Raw genomic sequence first — 23334 nt, forward strand, 5'->3', positions numbered from 1 at the left:
CCAGTTGGGAAAATTGGAAGGGGGGGGGGCGTAGAAAAAAAAGGCAGTGGAGTAGCTAGAGTGGGGGAAGGAGGGGAAATTGGAAAATCCCTCCGGGTCCACACTTGAAGGGAGCCCCTTTGCCAAATGAGTGTTTCTTACATTAAAAATTAAATATTATGCAAAATGCAGGGACCCCGAAAGAGATAAAGCCCCCCCCCCCCGGGCCTCAAACGATGGAAACTTCCTAGCTACGCCCCTGAAGAAAGGGATGTCTGTGTGAATTTTTACTGTATTCGCTTTTAAAAAGCATTTACAACAATAATAATAAATAAATAGATAAATAAATAAATTTAAAAAAAAAACAAGGGGTGGTCCACCCAGGCAGGCTTCAATATTTTCAGAAAGAACATCCAAATGAAATTATATCAAAGACAAATGAGAGATAAGAATGGAGAAAGAAGGTTAACAGATCTTGTTTAGTGCCCCAACGGTCCCGCAGATCAAAGGATAGGCGAAAGTGAATGTAAAGTTAGATGTCAACCTGGCCTAACTAGTTCCCCTTTCAGACCTTGTGGTCTATAGGGCAGATGATGTAAAGTTCATCTGTTTTTGTGGCCTACGGTTAACGAGGGTATCGTGTAACCAGCACAACGACCAATCGCCTTTACTTTTCCAGAACAAATTTCAGGTACCCATTAGAGCTGAGTGGACTCAGAAGCGCTCAAAGATTCCAAAGTTAAAAATCCCAGTCTTCACCAGGATTCGAACCCGGGACCCCCGGCAAGCGCTTTACCGCTCAGCCACCGCGCACCCCTGGCCTAACAGATGTCTTTTAATTGATCTAATTGTATTGAAAAGGCTCAATCTCATATTCGAATCCTCAAAAAAAATAAAAAAAATAAAAATTTCCGCAATAAAAAAAGTTTAGGAAAATAAAGTTTACAAGATTAGGCCTACTATTCGTTTTAAATTAGGTCTAACTTATAATGCATACTAATTAGCTTTTCTCTTTAAAAAACTGCTTGCATAACTGATTTTAAAAATTAGATTTTTCGCTTTCAGAAAAAAAAAAGCAGCCGTTGCATCAAAACTTTGAATGGTCTAAAATATTGTGATGTCGGATTTTCAATATCTTTTCTAGTTTACGAGATCTAAACGGGACGGACGGACAGACATTTCGCACAAAACTAATAGCGGCTAAACGACATGAATTCGAACTCATGGCTCAAGCCGACATCCTAACCACTCTGCTAATGAGGCGCCTATGAAAATAGAAGACTGTATAGTTATCAATTGTTTGTATTAAGTTGTTTTTAGGTTGATGGACAGGCCAAACGCGCAGCAGCCTCAGCAAATTCATGGACGTCAAACTGACGTTCCTGTTCGATGTGTGCAAGAAGGGCGCAAGCGTCCGCATAGAGCAGCTCGGTTGCAATGATCTGTTTAATTTTTGTAAGGGAGAGCAGCCGCCATATGTTCAATATGCTGCCATCGGTGCGGAGGTCATGCTTCAGAAGTCCACAATGGGAATTAATCAAGTTCCACAAAGCTGCGCTAAGTCGGACACTTATGCCGCATGCCAAAGGCGATCTTCTTTGGCGAGCCTAGAGGAGAACGGCGTAACAGAGATGCCCCCAGTAAGCGCTGTAAAGTTAAACTCAGGCGCCATTTCGCCTCACTAGAATAGAGGAAAGTAGCTGGCATCAGATGGCCTCTGGCTGCGGCACAAACATTTGAGAGTCAAAGAAAAGTCATTGTTTAAGACCGGCGCAGAAGACGGAAAGAAAACTTAAATAGACCGCAAGCGGACAACAGCTTTGTCTGCATAAAATGCGGGAAAATATGCAGGTCGCAACATCCTACTTTGTTTTACTGAGCCTAATTTCACCTGCCTTTTAAATAGGACAGCCATTCTCTGTTGTCTTGGAAAAGGTTTGGGCTAATAATAATAATAATAATGAAAAAAAAAAAAACGCCAGGCCCCATGAAACGTCATGACCACTTCCAGCGGTCAGGATTGAAACAGTGACCCTTTGCCTTTCCTAGCTTGGGTTTGAGTCACACCAAAAACTTCACTCCGAGTTACTTCATATTATGTAACCACCACATTCCACAAGAGAGCTTCAGTTGACTTGTAAACAGAAGGCAACCCACATCTGGGCGGCTTGTTCGCACTGGGCTTATAAACTCGAATGAATCCTCACTTTATTTGTTGCCAGAGCCCCGGTGTAATTCAAGGGGTGGGGCATATTTTTTTGCTCCCGTTGTTTGTTTATCGAACTTTTATACAACAATTTACCAGAATCCTCCGTCAATACAAAATGACGAGACGTGCTCGTGTCAAAAGTGTTGCCGATACTGTTGTATTGTTCGACTAACGACTTCATACCACAGGATACGGAGATTTATTAATGTTATTATTATTACATTGTTAATATTCATATGTATTCAATGAACTGATAGTTATGAAGGTTTAGTTAAATCCTAGGTGTCACTTACAAATGATGGAAGAGATTAGAAAGAGGATTAATGCAGCAATTGGACCCCACGATGACTGCTACCCACTATCAAAAAAACGTAAACTCAAACTCTTCGGGGAACACTACCAGGAAGAAGATAAAAGAGGAAGACAGAGAAAGCGATGGGAAGACACAATGGACAGGCCTGTCAGTGGATGAAATTCTATCAAAGGCAAAGGACAGAGAGGAATGGAGAAAGACGGTTGACAGATCTTGTGTGGTGCTCCAACGGTCAAACAGGCTAAGGGAAAAGTGAAGGTGGAGTTAATGTGAACCTGGCCTATTGAATGATCATCTAATTGATAGAATTGTTTTATAAAGGCTAAATTTCGTATTCAAAGCCTCAACAAATCAAAGTTGTGTTCTAGATGGTGTGTCTCATACCGCAGTCTACGTGTAGGGCCTATAATACAAGACATTACTTATTAATTGTTGTTTTAAATTACATTCCACTTAATATGCATACTAAATAGATTTTTTTCTTTTTAAAGAAAAAGTAAACAATTTTTTTACTTACCGGTATCTAATTGAATTGTTTTTTTTTTCAAATAAGAAACCGAAACCCGTTTGCATAAATAGTCATCTCCCCTACTATATGGTCTCCTGAAATGTTTTTTTTTGTTTTTTAACTATTAATAGTGAATAGTTGTAAAAATGCTGTATTTTTAAGAAAAAAAAACAACTGCTTGTATAGTTGATTTTTTAAATTACATTTTTCGCTTTTAGAAAAGAAAACAGTAGCCGTTGCATCAGAACTTTGAAAGGTCTAAAATATCTTGATGTCGGATTTTCAATATCTTTTCTAGTTTATGAGATCTAAACAGGACGGACGGACAAACTAATAGCGGCTATTCCCCTTTCGGATGCCGCTTAAGGTTGGTGCTGTGCTCTAAAAGTTTGTTTGTTTTTTGTCTTCTTTCTTCTGCATTTTCATTATTGTGTTGGAAGGTTCAGATGAGTTGTCCAACTTCTGAGATAAACTGCGCAGTAGTTTTCATATCAAACAGCTCTTCATATTTTTCTTCTATAAAGCTTTTTTCGGGCCAGTGTTTGTTCGGGCCTCTCAATGGAGAACGCAGCTTTGAAGGACATGTTAGGCATTCTCTGGTGACAGTCCACAAGGGCAAATTTCATTAGTCCAAATGTTCATTTTCCGGGGCATGTTAGCTCATTTTAACTGTGTCTGGTAATGAGGCGAACATTAATACGTTGGTCGTGTCGGCATTGCTTATAATAGGCGTCGTCTTGTCATTTGAATGAGAGTATGTCCATTTTTTTTCTACTCACTATTTGTGTCTTCTGGACTTATTCGATTGGTTATTCTTTGTTCACAAAATCTAACGAGATTTGAAGACGATATGTGTTAGATACCAAGAAAGGGTTCTTCTTCTAGCCAGCTTTTTGCTGCTGAGCTGTAAGTTCTTTTGCAGGCTGTGCCAAAAAAATTTAAAGTGCTGTTCTCTTTAGCACTGCCATACAGAGTGTTTGTTGATTATGTTAGGCTGTAGTGGTAGTAGGGTCTGCCTAAGGTGGATTAGGAAGGGGCATTCAAAGAGAATAAGGTTTACGGTTTCATAAGGGTGGGCGCAGTGTCCACAAAGGGGGAGTTGTGTGGAATTTATTTTGTTAAGACAGTAATTTAACAGGTGTGTGTCCCGTTCTCCAGTATTGAAGCAAGTTGTTAAGACCGAAAACTTCCTTAAAATATAAAATGCGGGGATTATTTAAAAAAAAAAGCCTGAGGAAAACCCCAGCTTACACTAAATACCAAGAAAGGGATAAATGATATGAAGGTAATTTAGGTCCTTCCCGATAGGGGGCATACCTGTCGGTCCAAATAGTTATACCATGGAACTATACTAATATTTCCATGGTTACACCTACTGCTCTAACCATGGAACAAGAAAAGCATAGAAGACACACAAATGAAACAAAATAATTGTTGGGTTTAAGAAGTAGAATTTTTAATATTCAGTTTACTTTAAAGAGGTTAATACATTCAAACACACTGTGTTGCTTCTATCTGGGCTACATGTACCCTAGAGCCTAAAGTCAACCGCAAACAGTTTACTTATATACATAAATATATACATCTAATCATACAGAGTAAAGGGATAGAAAATTATACAAATTTGAAGCTATGTTACATATAAGTATGGTAAAAACAGACAAGATCGAATCAAGACTAATCAATTTAACTGCAGTTTCCATACAACAGTTAAGCGTATGAAAAGGTCAGACAGAAGTGTACACATATAATGTATTTATAAAGGACTGCTTATTATGGCTACAAGTTCCATATGAGATAGGGTTACTGTACATGATCAAATCCAATGCCTAAGATGGTGATATTTGCACAAAGCAGTAGTTCTCAAGTATTTTGACACTCGGGTGTACTAGTCACACAGCACAAAGGGGCACACTTCAAATAAACAAAAAATTAAATACACAATTTCACCCAATTTTATTTGTATAGACATTTATGTAGGACCTGAGGGTTTATGGGCACTGTTAGCACACTATATGGCAGAAACTCGTGTGTCCATGAATGTTAATTGAAAGCAATTAAAGTATAATATCCTCATTCATTAAGTTCTTTAATCCGAGCGTAGATGATGCAGACTTTGTGGTAGCTTTGGTTCCTGAGCTGAAAGTCCTGAATAGGAGTCTCTGCGCTATTTACACCGATGCCTTTTAAACTTGTTCTTTAGATGTCAAGAGTTGTCCGCTATTTATGTTTATTTATAAAGTCCTCTTAAAAGATATGTGCCCTGGAAAAGGTCAATCTCTACTAGATTTTATATTCTAACATAATAGGTTCATCTTTTTTCAAGGCCGATTGTTTAGGTGGTATAGATGGTCTTGTGTGATAGGGAAAAAAAAATAAGAAGAGTGACCTCGGAAACCTGAAATCCCCAAAGTAAAACTACTACTATACTCAAGATTAATACCTAAACAAATCTTTTCTTGATTTGGAGTTTTACATTCGTATTTGACATGGACTATGAAAATTTAAATAAACTTTATATATATATATATATATATATATATTCTGCATCCAGACAATCAATCAATTATCCAGACAGAGCTGGTTGCAATTAATCTGGATAATCAACGTTCTACTGTTTACTGTATATAAGAAGGAATCCATACTGTATACATTAATATGTGCTTTTGAGAACACACTATAACTTTTTATCTCACTCTAAATGTTAATGTTATAAAATTACAACATTGATAAATTCAAAGAATTGCTTTTATTGCTTTGATTAAAAGAATATTTAAATAGTTATCATTAAATAATCTATTATGGATGTAAACTCATTTGTTTTTATTTTGGTGGACATTTTGTATCTCTGTCTATTAAAATGTAATAAAATAAAATTTAGAAAAATATACCCAGTACATTAAAAGAAAAAACAATATAAAACAAAAAAAGGCAACAAAACTTCAACAGAATTCACTAGATAAACATTCTTTTTTTTTTTTACAAAATGATAATTTACATACAGGCTTAATGCAATCATGTAAAATTTATAATGAACAACTTAATATTGTAGCTGCAATTCCTCATTCTAGAAATTAACATGAAAATGAAAAAATTGAATACATGACAGCCTTTTTGCAATTTAGCACAAAGACTTGCCAAACACAGCCAATGATTTGTATAAAACAACATTTATTTTAATTACAATTAATTGTAATTTCCCCACAAACATTGTTTTAATGTAGAAAATAAATTTTGCCATATGTTTGCTATATTCACGTATAGGTTATTTTAAAGATTACAATAAGATTAGATTTAGCTGCTTTTTTCAACTTATACTGGTACCGAATTATACACTATTAGGGTTTTAGAAAACTATTTTAAAATGGAATTAAAACAACAGTATCCATGAAGCAAAATACAATTCAAATAACTACACACAAAATTTCACCATATATATTGATAAGAATGAAATATGTGTTAATTTGAAGTTTTCTAAGAGCATTTGTTTTATTGCACATACAGAATGTCCATGTTTTGAAGAAGTCTTAGGTGGTAACAAAAATTAAGAGTATTCTCTTATTATGTGGTTGTTTTTTGTCACATAAATCTTACAGTGGAAGTGAAACAAAGAAATAATGTCACTAAGTATCACAATTATGTAATAAATAGTTTTAATTTTTGTTTTTCTAAATATTTTTAATACAAATGTCGATAAAAATAGAAAGTCACAAAAACACATTTCCAAACAATAAATGTACAAGTAATGTTAATCAGTCCCTTTTTTTACATATAAGTTTGTTCTTATGTTCAACAGAATTTTAAACAAAAATTTCCTTATTAAAAAAATAAAACTATATTCTGTGTTACATCTGGCTAGAAAATCAAACTTGTAACTGAAAGCTTAACAAAATGAAAACCAAATCATGGTCTCAGACTCTACAAACTGCAGCCTTATAATGGCTACACTCATGTCTGTTGTGACTCAAAAAGCTGAAAATTGCTCAAAATCACTACTTAACATCATTTTTGCCTCAAGTTTTCCTTTTTTTTGTGCTACAGTCAACTGTAGGAATTGTTCTTAAAACCAAAATTCTTAAGATTCAAAATCAATATTTGAAACTCATGGAAATAATGTCAACAGGAAATCAAGCTCCAATATAAACAAGAAACACAAAAAGAAACATCCACACAAGACTCTTTGTCAATGTCAACATTTATTTAAGTTGCTACTGTACATGTGAAAACAAGGGGTTGTTGAGGGCAACAGAAACTTTTTACTTACAGTGCACATTCTGATTAAAAGTTACAGCTTGGAAATTGAAAACACATACGTTCTAAATGAGATACAAAATGTCTATACAACTACCAACAAGAGGAAATTAGATGAGAAACGTCAGCTCATTTTAATACAATGTAATTCAATAAAAGTCTCATACAAAACAATATGGAGGTATTGTGGAAGGTATTGTGGAAGCAACTGCTGTGACTCAAATTTAGTAAGTCATTCAATTTCCTTTTTTTGTTGCTAGCTTGATATTCAATACTAAAATTACTTTATGTGGCTAATCTTGCTTATAGAAGATTAAATAACTATAAGAAGTTTTATAATTAAATGCAAGTAACGAAGTAAATAACATTTGGAAATTTATATCTTCAATGTTTTAAATATAGCATCAAAAAAGGAATAATTAGTGACTAATGCCAAATTTTTGTCATAAGCTAACATTTAAAATCTCATAGAAGGTTTGATAATATCTAGTTTGTCTCTTATTGATATTTAGTAAGCTCTGAGAAACATTTAAGATTTATAGCAGGGACAGTGTTGGTTTTAAACAGCAAGCTTACTGAAAGAATAACTGCACCCTTTTCTCCACATCTAGGTCAACGATCCGACGCAGAAAGCCTGAAAGACACTTCAATGTGCTATGTACATGTGCTATAAATAACACAGGGTCATAGATGTACAATTTATCACCAACTGTCTACAGTTGATCTCTGTGCCAGATCCAACGTTTGCATGAATGGTCAAAACTGTGAGAGAGCCACTGGTTTTCTAATAGGTTGTATCTGGCCATGCTGAGGTATAACGGTTTCCCGCGTCTGTAAAAACAAAAACAGAAAAATATATAGACTACAGGAAAATAAAGAAAGTTGAATGCAAATTTGAGAAAAGTTCTCATGAAGTTCAAAACCATTTCCCCTTTCAGACCTTGCAATCTATACATCATTTTTTTTCTCTCTAAATTAGTCTTTCAAATAAACTCATCTAAGTTTAGATTCTCTAAGCCATTAACATATCAATGTAACATACCAATATAATTGAGACAAATACTTTGTTAAAAAAAGGAAATGTAATTCAAACTACTTTCTGTGACTTTAAGTAAAACAGATTTAAATTTTTTACTTCAGATCACGATCTTCCTCTCCATGTTCATCTAAATAAACGGATCCCCACAATGTTGCCCTCTGACCTCTTACAACTACAACAAGACTTGAATTGACCAGCAAGAACATGCTGGTGCCTGCTCCACAAGCTATAGAATGCTGAATGAGAGAGAAAAAACAAAAACTTAAACCAACATCAAACATTCCATTATCCAAGGCAATTTGAATAGATTTCACTTACTTCTATAGCCAATATCAAAACAAAAGTTGAGTCATATAAAGAAATGTCCATTTGACTTAAAATTTTTAAAAAAATTTACAGGAAGAAATCATCATGCTTGACTAGTCTAATACCATGAGCCAGTTTATATACATTTTATCAGTAGCAGCTTAAAAAAAATAAAGTAAATTACATACATGCCATATGGTCAGCACAAAAAATGTCTAACTGCATGGAAACCACAATAGTCAAATATCCATTGAAAAAGGGCAGACTTAGAAATTATGAACACAAATCCCAATCTAAATCAGACTACAGTTAGATACTTTTTAGCAAATAAGTGTAAATCTGACTACAGTTAGATACTTTTTAGTTTGGCAACTAAGTGTAAATCAGACTACAGTTAGATACTTTTTAGCAAATAAGTGTAAATCTGACTACAGTTAGATACTTTTTAGTTTGGCAACTAAGTGTAAATCAGACTACAGTTAGATACTTTTTAGTTTGGCAACTAAGTGTAAATCAGACTACAGTTAGATACTTTTAGTTTGACAACTAAGTGTAAATCAGACTACAGTTTGATACTTTTTAGTTTGACAACTAAGTGTAAATCAGACTACAGTTAGATACTTTTTAGTTTGGCAGCTAAGTGTAAATCAGACTACAGTTAGATACTTTTTAGTTTGGCAGCTAAGTGTAAATCAGACTACAGTTTGATACTTTTTAGTTTGGCAACTAAGTGTAAATCAGACTACAGTTAGATACTTTTTAGTTTGGCAGCTAAGTGTAAATCAGACTACAGTTAGATACTTTTTAGTTTGGCAGCTAAGTGTCTTACCCCCTTCCCCCAAACATTTTTGATTGATAATATTTCAAACTAGTTTTAGAAACAATCATTGGGCACCAGAAAAGAAACAGAAACAAATGTCTTTATAAATAGCACCTTACCCCAACACTTTCATGGACATTGTTCTGAGCACAGCATTGTTCCCTGAAGCACAGAAACTGGCCACACACTAGACATAGAGCAGGATCTTTGGGGACACGACTGCACTCATTACATTTGGCTGACCTAAACACTTGGAAGATTTGGTAGTAACAGTTGGGCAGCTTGATGAGGCTAGGCTTTTGCCAAGATGGATTCATTGTTAAAAGACTCTGCATTAGAAATTACAAATAAGTGTGAATGCAAGCTTTCTCTTTCATGAAGTGAGATTCTATGAATATGGGGTGACATTAATAAGAATAATCAAAAATAAAATTATTTGTAAAAATTTCTGTAAATATTAGTAACACATTGTTGCATTTCAATGTTAACCCTTGAGAACCTCAGTTATTCCCCCCCCCCCCTTTCAAAATCCCAATTCCCCCCCTGAGCCCAGAGGACTGTCAGTCTCAGCCAAGGTGCTGGCAGGGCATAGGTTTTTTTCATGCACAGATTGATAAATCTGGCTGGCAGGCTCAAAGGGTTAATGTAGATGTCTGCAAATAACTTGTCCAATTTATGTATTTTCTATTTACAAACTTTTTAAATAAGATTATAAGGCATTAATACTGTGTTGACTAAAAACACTTTGAAATCATTTATAAAAGTAGTCCTAGTACTATTAAGTTACATAGAACAGATTGTGTTTTGAATACTGGTATGGGCTGAAATTTGAGGATAAAATAGTAATGCCAAGTACACAAATTGAGATATCAGTTAACTAGATAAGTGAGTCAATCATAACTGAGTTTTGTTGTTAGTGGCAACTTAATAGACATGTATGTTTGTTTAAAAAAAACTGATGAAATAATCAGCAAAATTCTAACTTTTCATGACAATGAACACTCCTTTTTTCTAACATTCCATACAAGACATCACATATATAATAAATCTCCATCTTTTAATAACGAATATTCCTAATGGGGCATTCCATCTCAAATGGTAGGGTTAACAACTATCCGTAAATCAAAACAGATATAGCCAACACACCTAAATCAAAACAGATATAGCCTACACACCTTTGCATCCTGTGATGCATTGTTGGCAAACTCAGCAATATGTAAACACCATGCTCGAATGAGAACATGAGGTTCCTCTACCACCCAATGGACATTAGCTGTGCTTAGACTTGCAACTTCTGTTACAGGAGGAGTTGGTAGTCCTAAATTCAAGAAACGTGACAAAAGCTGGAACTCATCTTGACCTGACTGTGAACCAGATGTATTATGGGAAATACATTTTTGTTTATCATACATTTATTAGTATTGTTAAAAAATGATTGAAAAGAAATCAGTTTTCAACTCCTTCCTGAACCACTAAAACAAATATCAAAAGGGGGGCAGAACACAAATCACTGGTCCTTATGGAGATTATAGATTCTTTATGTTGAACATAATTATATTAAAAACCTGTATTTTTTTAAGCATAGTAGCCAAGATGGTTTAATCAACATCATCACATTCATTGGCCATTTGTATCAAAGTACACAAGGTTTCTCACAATCTCTGAATCATAACAAGAGATAGTTTGATTCACTCATTCATTTCTTGAGAATGTTTACATTCCCTAGTATTTTGAAGAATAATTTAGGTTTACAAATCAAACCTCTCAATACTGCAAAGAGACAAAAACTGAGCTGGTTTTGTCATACTGTAAGACATGACTCATTGTCAAAAGTCATCCTTCAAAGTACAGTGAAGGGAGCATGAAGAAAGGGTCATCCACAGAAAAGCTGGCTGGACAATGTAAAAGAATGGACTGACCTCTCTCTTGATATCCTGCTAAAAACAGCTGCTGACCAGGAAAAGTGGAGGGATTTGATTAAATACTTTTTTTTTTCTTTTTCCCAGCACTTTACAATAGTACCATATTTATTCCCTAAAGAAAAACTGAAATCATCCCTAGAATGAAAGAGGCCAGGCTTTTAAAGGAATAAAATGATCAACATAAGGTACAATTAGCCCATTGCATAAATTGAGATTATGAAAAATACATTTACTGCAATATCCTAAACAATTCTTTAAATAGTTATAAATAATAAAAGCTATCTATTTTCTAGGAAAAATTCCTTAAATACCGGTATTTATAAATAATAAAAGCTATCTATTTTACCTCTGGGCTTGGTAATTCAATACTAAACAGGTGCAATTTCATTAGAGCAGATATTCGTAAGAAAGGAAGACAGTATTCCTGTATAACCTGCTCAACACTTTGTGGTGACCAAACACTTTGACAGATCTTGGGATAAAAATAAAAGCAATTTAAAAGCAGCACATATCTAAATACAAAGTACAACAAAAGCTGCTAACTAAGCAGACTGTAGCTAAAAGAAAAGGACCTACAGCTGGCAGTGTGTGAGAGCTGTCTATCTCTTCATAGAGAGAACTTCTTGAGAGTCCACTTATGACAAGACTCAGTAGTCCTTCCAAGGTATTGCTCTGATTCTATAGGAAATGAAGAACAAAAAATGATGAAAGCTTTTAACCTAAAAAAATCCTTCAATATTTATTCAAACTTTCTTTTTGTACAGTTTTATTTTCTTCTATCTATGTCGATTAATTATCTAACACTAAGCTTCCTTTACTAATTGAAATAGCATTTTTTTAAAAAATAGTTAACACACAAAAATTATTATGTGTGGTTTTAAAAATAATCAGTTCTGTAAATTACAAAGTACCGGTAACTTAAATAATTTTGCAAATAAAACTTACAGTTCCTACTTGTGGTTATGATACACTTAAACAGAAACTTAATTAAAAAACAAAATTCTGTACCTGTCTTCCCTTCTTACGCCATGCATCTCGTTCATCAGAAGAAAACTTACAGCTTAAGTAAGCCAATGCTTGAACATAAACCAAATTATATAACATCTGTATAATAAAGTCCAAGTGCTCTATGGAGAGAGAAAATCTGTCTCATTTTATGATACTATATAGCATTTAATAAAATTGAAAATTAACACACAAAAAAACAAAAAAAAACAAATACTCCAGGATTTCTAAAAGAATTTAACTTGCTTACATTTCAGTTAAGAATACATCTACCAAAGTTTTATTTTTATAGTAATTATTTTTATTGTTATCAGTCATAAGCCAATGGCAATACCAAGATCTATATTTTTAAAGAGAAATTAATTTCATAGTGGTTACCATTAGTTTACTTTTCATCTTGGACATTTTTTTTTTTTACCATTTTCTATTTCAAAGTTAACATTCTGTCAATGATTATTATGAACAATAAATTTAAAAATTGGTAAAATAATATACAATGAATATTATATTCTGATAATTAACATCAGTAAAGCTGAATTTAAAAGAATGAAACTAAGAACTAAGCAATTGTTAAGAAAAAAAAATTTAATGGTGACTATTCTTTTTATCAGTCTTACATTATTGAAAAGAAAATTCAAATACAAAACTGTAAGTGTAAATACAATTTTAAAATACTATTTAGAATTTTGTTTTTTAAACAGTTTTTCTAAGCTAAACAAGCCTGCTTGATGCAGTCTGATCCATTGTGGATGTTTGGTGTAGGGATTTTTTTGCATCTATGTTTCTCATTGTGCGTTGTGAACTGATCTGTACTGGTATGTAAAACTGTCGTGAAGTCTTGTGTGTGTGTACTGTGCTACTATGAACTGATCTGTACTGGTATGTGAAACTGGCTTGGCGTCTTGAGTGTGGTCTTGTATGTGTGTACTGTGCTACTATGAACTGATCTGTACTGGTATGTGAAACTGGCTTGCTGTCTTGTGTGTGTGTACTGTGCTACTCTGAACTGTTTTGTCAACTATGTTTTGTCAGCCTATGAAAGAGATATGCTTTTGTAGAGTTTTATCTACAAGGGGTAGATGTATCCATGCTGCTTTAAAGTGCTGAATGCTAATTACTATTATCCTACAAGTTACATGAATAGGGCCTACCATGTATTTTAAGGTAGGTCAAGTGATGAAGTATTATTACCTGCTTCTATTGTAAAAGACATAGTGAGAACAAACTGGATGAAAAGACTCAATGGATCTTTGATCAACATTGGAACTTGTTTCTCATATACAGACACACTGCTGAGAATAAAAAAAATAACTCTTCAATTAGTCTTGATGAAATTGCTGAGGAATAATCATGCATGAAAAAAAATGTCTTGTGATCATTTAAGGCATACAAATGAGCAAAAGGACAATACAGAACTATATCTGACTGCAGTCTTACCATGATGCTTCATCCCAGAAATTCCTACCAGTGAGATGAGCCCATAGGTCAGGGTAGAGTGGCGTAGAAATGAGAACCTTACTATGCAGACTGAGGACATGGACTAATGGCACTATGTGGAAATATAAATAAGATTTAGAATCTAGTGACTAGGTCTAATTTAATTTTATATACCATATGGAATGCGTAGTAAAATACAAATGAAAAATGTTTCAAAATCAGCTCATAAAAACTTAATAATTAATTTGGTCAGGACAAATACATTTCAACAAAAGATGCATCAATTAAAAATCTGTATAAAAACTATAGATGCCATACATTTTTTCCACCAAATTTTTTTTTTTTTTTTAAACACATAAAATGTTCAATACTGGTCAGTTTTTTGTTTGTTTTGTTTTGCAAATCTTAAAAAGTGTAGGTAGATAAAATAACACTTGTATGCACCATTTCTGTACGATCTTATTTTAATAGTAGTTTTTCTTTAGAATAAATTTTATTCTGAAGAAAAAAAAAATAAAGATGATCCTACTTCCCATTTGAAAATTGTTAGTGTTTTTTTATTTCAATAAACTGTACATATTTTGACAAATGAAGATTGTAAACAGTTATTAAAAATCTTAACTTAAAAGAAAAATTTTTCAATTTTTAACTGCAGGAAAAAAAAGGCTAAACCTAGTTAATGTACTTCTTGGAAGTTGATAATGTTCATACAATCATAGGATAAAGAATGTGGGATGTGTGACTGAGATGCTAAATCCACTTGGCTACCTATCTTATCTTATCTTATATAATACAGACGTTACTTCAAAAAAGAAGATGATTACGTCCTACGCGTCATGCATTTAGTCATGCATATTAACCAATGACTTAAATTCTGCCAAGTCACTGGTTTTCCTGGCTAGCTCAGGCAACCCATTCCATGCTCTAATAGCACTAGGGAAGAAGGAGTATTTGTACAAATTTGTCCTAGCATATGGGACGAGGAATGTGCCTTTATCTTTGTGTCTTTCAGAGTATTTTATTAAATTTTGTTTTTGTATTTGAAGATTATGGTTCAGTGTTTTATGTATTATTGCTACTTTACTTTTGAGCCTTCTGTCCTGAAGGCTTTCTAAATTTAGTGATTTTACTAAAGGTGTTACTCTAGTCAAATGTGAATATTCGTTTGTTATGAATCGCACTGCTCTATTTTGTGTCTGTTCTAGTTTCTTAATGTTTTCTTGAGTTGAGGGGTCCCAAACAGAGGATGCATATTCTATTATTGGCCTAACCAAGGTTAAATAACATTTTAGTTTTATGTTCTTATTTGATTTATAGAAATTTCTTTTAATAAATCCTAATGCTTTGTTTGATTTTTTTGTAGTTTCATCAATATGTGGATTCCATGACAGTTTTTCATTTATTATAACACCTAGGTATTTTGCGTTTTTTGTCTGTGTTACTGGTTTGCCATGAATAAGATAAGTGGAATTAATTTGTTTTAGTTTTTTTGTTACTCTTAACAACTGACATTTTTCTGGGTGGAAAGACATGCTCCATTTGATTCCCATTTCTGTAATTCATCTAATTCTCTTTGTAAAATATCTGTGTCTTGTGTTGTTTTTATTGTTCTATATATTATGCAATCGTCTGCAAATAATCTGACTTTTGTTCCTGAAGTAATGCAATTTGGTAAATCATTTATGTAAATTAAAAATAGTAGTGGACCCAAGACTGTTCCATGAGGTACACCTGAGTTTACTGTTATCGGTGTTGATTTAGAGCCATTTATTATTACAGTTTGTTCTCTCCCTATCAGAAAGTCTTTAATCCACTGATGCAGTGGACCATTAATGCCGAAATATTTTAATTTTTTAAGCAAACTATGGTGGTGAACTTTGTCAAAAGCCTTAGAAAAATCTAGTAAGATAGCATCTATTTGTTCGCTATTATCTAAACCTTTTGAAAAATCATCAATTAGTCCTATTAGTTGTGTTTCACATGATCTATATTTCCTAAAGCCATGTTGGTATGGTGTGAGGACATTATGTTTGTCTAAGTGGTTTATGATGTTGCTACATATTATGTGTTCTAGGATTTTACATGTGATGCTGGTAAGTGATACTGGTCTGTAGTTTCCTGGGTCAGATTTTTCTCCTTTTTTAAATAGGGGGGTGACATTAGCTTCTTTCCAGTCCTTTGGTACTCTGCCCTGGTTAAGTGAAGCCTGAAAGAGTATTTTGAACACTGGGGCTAGCTCATTACTTAGTTCTTTGAGTAATCTAGCTGGAATACCATCAGGTCCAGAAGCTTTATTTGGTTTGGTGTTGGCTAATAGTTTTTGAATTCCATTTTCTTGTACTACTATATCTTCTATGTTGTCTACTTGTCTATCAAAGGGGCTCAAGTTCGAATCCAGTCTTAGTAGATTTGTGTTTGCAGAGGCAGCATGGAAACCTTTTCTAAGATGCCTCCTTCCCTGCACAGGTCCACTCTTGCACTGAACACGCTTATAGCATGAATGATGTACTATACAAAATCAATTTAATAATACTTGTACATGTACTAAAAATAAGATTATAAAATACACAAGTCTACTCACAGAAGCAATTCTGATTTTTAGTTTTAGTTGGCGGCTGTACATCATTTAGCTTTCCTCCCATCTGTAGTAATTCCACTTCTAAATTTATCCTTAAAAATACATGAACAACTTATAGTAATTAAATTTCAAGAGTTTGTAGACAGCCATAGAAAAAACTTTTTTTAATTGACTGTTAAAAAAAAAAAGTCACATTTCATACAGATGACCAATTTCACACATAATTTATTATGTTAGTCTTCAGTTAAAATCAAGTTGATTTACCAACCTGGCAACAGAGCATATAAATAATAACACACTCTCAGGGTTACGAGTGGCTGAGAAGGCCCGATAGTTGGGATAAGTGATATTTGTCAGGTCTTCCATTACAGTGCCCATAGCTCGATTCATGGCATGATCCTAGAAGATCAGAGTAAAAATGAAGATGAGATAAAGGTCATTGTACTCTTGATAAAACATGCGATGTAGAACAGGAGATGGTGGAATAGGTGGTAAAGCTCTTAGAAGCTTCAAGATTTTGGGTCCTTGTAGTTTCCTGGCTATGGTAAAAGTAGCTAAGTATCTTTGTACTTGATATATCCTCATTGACTACAGAGACATCAGAACTTTATTTTGGTAGAGCAATATTATACTCGAAATATATTTACTAATAACATTTCTGTCCTTACGAATAAAAGTTATATGAAGTGAAGAAAGAAAATCTACAGTTTATCCTAATAAAAACATTGAAACAATTTCATTTTAAAAAATCCAAAAGTTAATTATGACTGAAGCAACAACAACGACATGACTTAAAATATGTAAATAATATGCTAACTAATATGCCAGTTGAACTTACTCGAGTGATTCTTCTTTTTATCATCATCTCTGCAATGTCTGCAACCATTTCCTTCTCATCTTTAGGAAGGGGTTTAACTAACATAGTCATACTCTCATCGGGTACCATGGGTATGACAGAGTTAGATAGTTGGCGACAGAGAGGACACCAGTACTCCCTCTTGTTCACAGCCAAGACCTCAGCATGGTTTTGGTTCTTTAACAAAAAAAAAGGAAAACATATTTCCAAAGCTACTTGATTTATTTTACACTGTATTGGCTTACTCTTCTAAAGTTGGCATACTAGACTTTGAAACTTTTTTAAAACACCAACTTATAATGTGAATTAGGTAATCTTTCTAATTAAATGGTAAATTAAAGTCATTATATTAACTATTTTCATCTGTATATTGTAGAACATGGAGACAATTATATTTTGTCTTAAAACCACTATACTTATTTCTTTAAGTTTCATAACTTTAGTTTGTATCTATAGTCATTATATAATACAGAAAAACTAAATAAACCATGGCACTTGGTGTAAACTTAATAAACTGTGAATTTCTAAAAAAAATATTATTTCATTCATGAGGATTGGAAAAACATTTTATTTTTAGAAAGGTTCATTGACCTACTCAATAAAGTGATGATGTAAACTTAACCATGTCAATTTTATGGAAGTTTTAAATACAATTTGTTGAATGTTGCAGTCTCACAATAAAGAGAAGAGATGGCCAAAATATAAATTTAAAGAATTTATTACAAATCCCACAACTCACTCTAAGAGAATCCAAGTAAGATTTATGACAGTCCAGGTGAAGGTAGTGTCCACAGGTTTGGGCCACCACTCCACCTTCCCATCCAATGTTGACTGACACCTCACAAGATTTCTAGTCATAGAAAACAAAGAAATATTCTTACAAAACAAGACAAAGTTCATTAAATGAAATAAAAAGACAATATTTACAACATTACAAAATTTGTTGTTTTTTAAAAGTATTTCCATCAAAACATTTTCTGGATAGTAATGAAAATTCAAATTATTTATTTAAAGAGAACATTAAGAAAAAACAACACAAGGTTCTAATTAGATTCAAACTGAACTAGATGAGAGAAATGTTTACATAATGCTGCAATCACCTCAATCCAACCAACAACTTCTCCTCCTCTCACAAATTACATAAAGAAAATAAATTTAATAAATCAAATGAATGTCTTTTTTTTTTAAACCTAAAAAAATCTGTTAAAACTTAACTTTCTATAAAAAAACAAATAGTAGTCTAACCCCTTCAAAATTTTTTTGCAAGATCTCAAGTTTCTTTTTATTGACTTTGCCACAAGAAGTTTTTCTGTGCCACTGGACTTGGGAGTCTGACATACTTAAAACATGTTCTTGATTAGACTGTTGACGGTGGCCAAGTACTGGAGATTTAGAGGTTAGTAAACACTTTAAATTCAAACTAATTTTCAAGAAATATCATTTTAAAAAGATAGTCACTATTACCTAAAGAAACTAAATTTCAATATTTTTTTTTTTGATTGCTGAAAATAATGTGCTAATAAAAATAATGCTTTTATTGCAATAATGTAAAAGAAAAAAAAAACTGTAACTGAAAATTAATGGACGAAAAAAAAGGTATCAATTCTTAAACAATTTCAAAATAATACATTCTAAGTAGATACACAAAGGTAAAATAGTTTTTTACCACTAGAAGCTTGTAAGAAAACAACCAGCCCAATAGGTTTTTCTCCAGTAGATGGCGTAGACTGATTGCATATAACACAGTCATAGAGTTTGCTGGGAAGGCTTTCCTCTTGCTCTGAACTAGCAGAAGCTAAACTAGGCTCTTGTTTCTCTAATTAAATAGACATGATGAGTAACATTTGAGTGCAATGTCTAGAATGCTGATACAAGGTACTGAATTTCTTCTTGAAAAAATATAGAAAGTTAAGTTAAAAGAAATGATAAATCAATAGAGACCTGTCTCTTCTTCCATTGCTTGCTCCATAAAAGCTTTCTGTTTAGAAGCAAATTCTGCCATCAGTTTTTGCTGTCTATTCCAAGCTTTACGACGTCTGCAAAGTATTTTTGAAACATTTATTATTATACGTGAGCAAAGACCAATTAATTATTGGCACTATGCAAAAGGTATCTTGAAAAAATTTTAAGATTGTCAAACTTTGACCTACTTGCTGTCTTTCTCTGTTTCTGAAGGACCAGCTTTCACTTTTGTCATATTTAGAGCACGGCAAGTCTCATCAATGACACGAGATGCAGCAGTGCTTGCCGTATAGAGGCGATCAAGAAAACGGGCAATGTATAGCTGGGCATCTCCTCCTTCCAAAATCGTGTTAACATTAGAAGGTGACTGCGTCTTGGGTTTGTAACTGTAAGTTATAAATGATTGTAATACAGTAGAAACATTGTTTCTTAAACATGAGTTAAAAGTAGTGGTATAAAATAAACAGTAATAGTAACCCTAGACATTTAATGGTCAGATAAAGCAATATCAGAAGTGGAAAGTAAAAAAAAAAATTAATTAAATTACTTTTTCTTTTTGGAATTAACATCAATATATCTAGCAAATATTTCAAATATTATAAGGACACTAAATACCCACAGTTCTGGTAAAGTAAAGCTGGCCTAATTCAGTGCTTAAAAGCGCAATAGATTTCAGTTCTGGTCTTTTTCCCCAAGTTAAACATTTTACCTAGACCTTAAAAAACCTGAGTCTGATCAGCAGCTGAGTACTCCAGCATTCAGCTATCTCTTCCTCTTATTTGACAAAAAGAATTAATATAATAATACAAATAATAATGTGGGATGTGTGGCTGAATAGCATAAACTTCTCTGCTATTTAGCAAGGGGGCTAGAGTTTGAATCCAGACTGAAAATCTAAACCCCACAGAAACCTTCCATAAGATACAAACCTCCCTCAAGGGTCCACAAAAGAGATTGGATCAGTGTGCGCTGAGAATGATACAGCATGCATGATATAGCATGCGCTATACAAGTAGCATGCGCTATACAAGAGTAATTTTTTAAAAAATATGTTGACTGTCCAAAAATTTTACATTCACTATAAAAAAAAATTTTTAACATGTTTAGTAAGGTGAGAGGACTGGAATGTGATGAACAAGCATAACAATGATTTTTAGAATAATATATAGAATAATATACAAACAGAATAATTAAAATAAGTATAGTTATATCTTAGGATACCAATATTCAAACTAGAATCTAGCTTCACCTTTCCTTATATAGTTTTTCTCAGTTCAATATTTACTTGATTTACCTGATGAGGTTTTACGAGTTATTTTTAGCCAGATGAGAAGAAAAGTAGAAGATATAAGTGAATAAAGTCATATTTGTTTATATTCTTCATTGTAAACAAAGTTCAAGGCTAGGCTAAACCTCCTGTGATTAATAGTGCTAGTTGATTGGTTGCTTAAAACTTCATGATGATTTTCATTTCACACACTATTCCAATACAGTCTCAGCAATACATGGCTAGGTCACATCTTCATTAACAATAAGAAGATACAACTAAAGCATTATCTTACTATGTCACCAGTCTTTAGCTGCACTTCCATATTAAAGGGATTTTTCAACTTCAGCCTTACCAGAATATGTCACCAGTCTTTAGGTGCAGCTTCATTAATAGAGATTATACAACTAAAGCATTACCTGGCTACACCACCAGTCTTTGTGTGCAGCTTAATTAGAACTGAGATGAGACTTTCCTTCACTGTTATTTTCTTGGAAACAAACTGAGCTGTGGCTACCCCTCTACTCTCAAATCTTTTTGTGGCAGGCTTGGTTGACGCTGGTGGTGGGTGGGGCAAAAAAGAGTCTAGAGCAGGTAGAGATACCATGGCCAGGGAAGGCATTTGACCTAGTTGAGCTGAAGTAATCGGGCCAGTAGATGCTGAAAACAGATGAATGAAAATTAGGCCAACATGAACAATAGAAGTTGAAACCAATCAGTTACCCAGTATATTAATGAGTCAACCTACATGACACAACAGATGGTTGAAGTTGAAACATCTCTTCTAGTGTTGATGTGTCCATGTCATCAGCAGTTATGCCGCTAGCTCGGATCTCTTCCTCTGTCACTGGGATTGGCACAATTACTTCACTAATAATGTCGCAAGCATTTGCCTTGATGTCTGATGTTCCATACCACTTGTCTAACTGACCATCTTGAACTTGTAATGATAAACCAGGGATCTGAAGTTCAGGAGAGATTACTTATAGTTTGGCTTTTTATTTATTAAAAATCAGATTTGACAGGACTATGTTTTAAAAGATATTAAAAAGGATTCCTATAGAACTGATGTCTTAAGCTCCAATGATATTCAAGTCAATTGTAAATACAGATAATCTTAACTTATATAATATAGATGTTACTTAAAAAAGACGATGATTATGTCCTATGCGTCATGCATTTAGTCATGCATATTAACCAGTGAACTAAATTCTGCCAAGTCACTGGTTTTCCTGGCTAGCTCAGGCAACCCATTTCATGCTCTAATAGCAGAGTATTTGTACAAATTTGTCCTAGCATATTGAATGAGGAATGTGCCTTTATCTTTGTGTCTTTCTGAGTATTTTATTAAATTTTGTTTTTGTATTTAAAGATTATGGTTCAGTGTTTTATGTATAATTGCTACTTTACTTTTGAGTCTTCAATCCTGAAGGCTTTCTAAATTTAGTGATTTTACTAAGGTGTTACTCTAGTCAAATATGAATATTCATTTGTTATGAATCTCATTGCTCTATTTTGTGTCTGTTTCAGACCATTCAAAGTTGATAGAAAGAAGAAAGTTGCCATGACTTACCCTGTTAGGAAAAGTTTTGGGAGCAAAATGTAAACACAATTCTAGAAGATGTACAGCATGAAACAAAATAGCCTCTGGGAGATTTTTGTCTCGTGTTAAAGCCTGTTTGAAACAATTGAGACATGCTTTAATCAAATATATTTCTTACATTATGTGCTTCAAGTCAGAAATTAAGACATATATATCTGTTTGCTTTTCGCTGTATCTATTATTTTTGTCCATGTAACAAACTGAGCAATGTCTCATCTGGTTCTTTAAGATATTTGATAGAAACAGATATGATCATTTTGGATAAGAATTATCAAGTTTATTATCCAGGAAGTTGTACATAACTTTGATTTCAACAAGGAACAAAAAAAAAGTTATTCTTAAAAAGACAATACCTCCTTTATGAAGCTAGTTTATTTAAAAAAAACAAAAACAATGGGAATAATTAATGAATGATAGATTTAAAAAAAAAAAAAAAAAAAAGGAACTCTGACCCTATTTTCCCTCTCCACTAAGAAAAATTCTGGTGAAGTGAATGTATTAAATCAACTCAGAGTACCATATTTAAAATGTCTGTTCAAGATAAAGATTGTCTAGACCAAATTTCATTTTAGAAGATAATATTTTTAAAAAATTATAAGTCAACCTAGTTTTCCCAGTGTAACCTTTTCCCAAATATACATTAACTGTCAAATTTTAGGAAAAATAGTTAAAGCAAGTTGCAAGCTAAGAAGAGGAATTGTAAAAATGACTTATTCAATGGTATTAATAAGGACTTTACCTCACCAATCCAATAGCAATTCTCATTATACATTTACCCCCCCCCCCCCTCCCTTTTTCTTCCATATGTGAGAACACTTGGTAACGGCAAATACAAAACTTAAACTATTTACAAAAGAAATGATTAAGTCGATAAAATAAACCATAAAGCCAAAGAATTATAAATATTTAGCTACGATTCAAAAATATTATTTTATTTCAGCATATTATGCAAAAACATCAAGCTAAAAATTGAAAGAGTGCAAAGGTCAAATATCACTTTACCTTGTGCAATACTGTAAACAAAAATGCATGCATACTCTTGCAGTTGAGTAGTCTGTAAATACCAGCGTAGCTGTGGTGCATGTTGTCTTCAATTTTAAATGGAGGCCAAGGAGTTGTCTTTCTCTTATAACCTTTATGGGTTCTCAAACTGGAGAAAAGGATTTTTTCCATCATAACAGCATTGGCTCAAATTTAGATTATAACATATGTATTAAAATGGTGTGAAGTTACTTGTAGAAAAGTTAGCAATATTAATATTTAATAAAATGAAACATAC

General features: G+C 33.2%; 1 protein-coding gene across 2 annotated transcripts in view; it reads right to left on the bottom strand.

Annotated features, from left to right (window-relative positions):
* Window positions 1-4448: 4448 nt before the first annotated feature.
* Window positions 4449-23334, bottom strand: part of LOC106078171 (E3 ubiquitin-protein ligase ubr3-like) — a 29973-nt gene continuing 11087 nt past the window's right edge. The window contains exons 18-38 of one of the 2 annotated variants that reach the window (XM_013238962.2): window positions 23058-23205; window positions 22026-22127; window positions 21201-21414; window positions 20872-21112; window positions 19374-19571; window positions 19165-19259; window positions 18890-19039; window positions 18469-18605; window positions 17963-18073; window positions 17206-17400; window positions 16636-16766; window positions 16371-16459; window positions 13790-13901; window positions 13544-13641; window positions 12356-12474; window positions 11924-12025; window positions 11694-11819; window positions 10601-10789; window positions 9545-9754; window positions 8396-8535; window positions 4449-8091 (exon numbers count right to left, since the gene is read on the bottom strand). In XM_013238962.2, coding sequence (XP_013094416.2) covers window positions 7974-8091; window positions 8396-8535; window positions 9545-9754; window positions 10601-10789; window positions 11694-11819; window positions 11924-12025; window positions 12356-12474; window positions 13544-13641; window positions 13790-13901; window positions 16371-16459; window positions 16636-16766; window positions 17206-17400; window positions 17963-18073; window positions 18469-18605; window positions 18890-19039; window positions 19165-19259; window positions 19374-19571; window positions 20872-21112; window positions 21201-21414; window positions 22026-22127; window positions 23058-23205 — 3025 coding nt within the window. In that variant the 3' untranslated portion in view covers window positions 4449-7973. Of the gene's footprint in view, window positions 8092-8395; window positions 8536-9544; window positions 9755-10600; window positions 10790-11693; window positions 11820-11923; window positions 12026-12355; window positions 12475-13543; window positions 13645-13789; window positions 13902-16370; window positions 16460-16635; window positions 16767-17205; window positions 17401-17962; window positions 18074-18468; window positions 18606-18889; window positions 19040-19164; window positions 19260-19373; window positions 19572-20871; window positions 21113-21200; window positions 21415-22025; window positions 22128-23057; window positions 23206-23334 lie in introns of both variants that reach the window. The other variant, XM_013238961.2, reaches the window with a different exon arrangement.

The sequence above is a fragment of the Biomphalaria glabrata genome, chromosome 1, assembly GCF_947242115.1.
Source record: "Biomphalaria glabrata chromosome 1, xgBioGlab47.1, whole genome shotgun sequence".
Lineage (NCBI taxonomy): Eukaryota > Metazoa > Mollusca > Gastropoda > Planorbidae > Biomphalaria > Biomphalaria glabrata.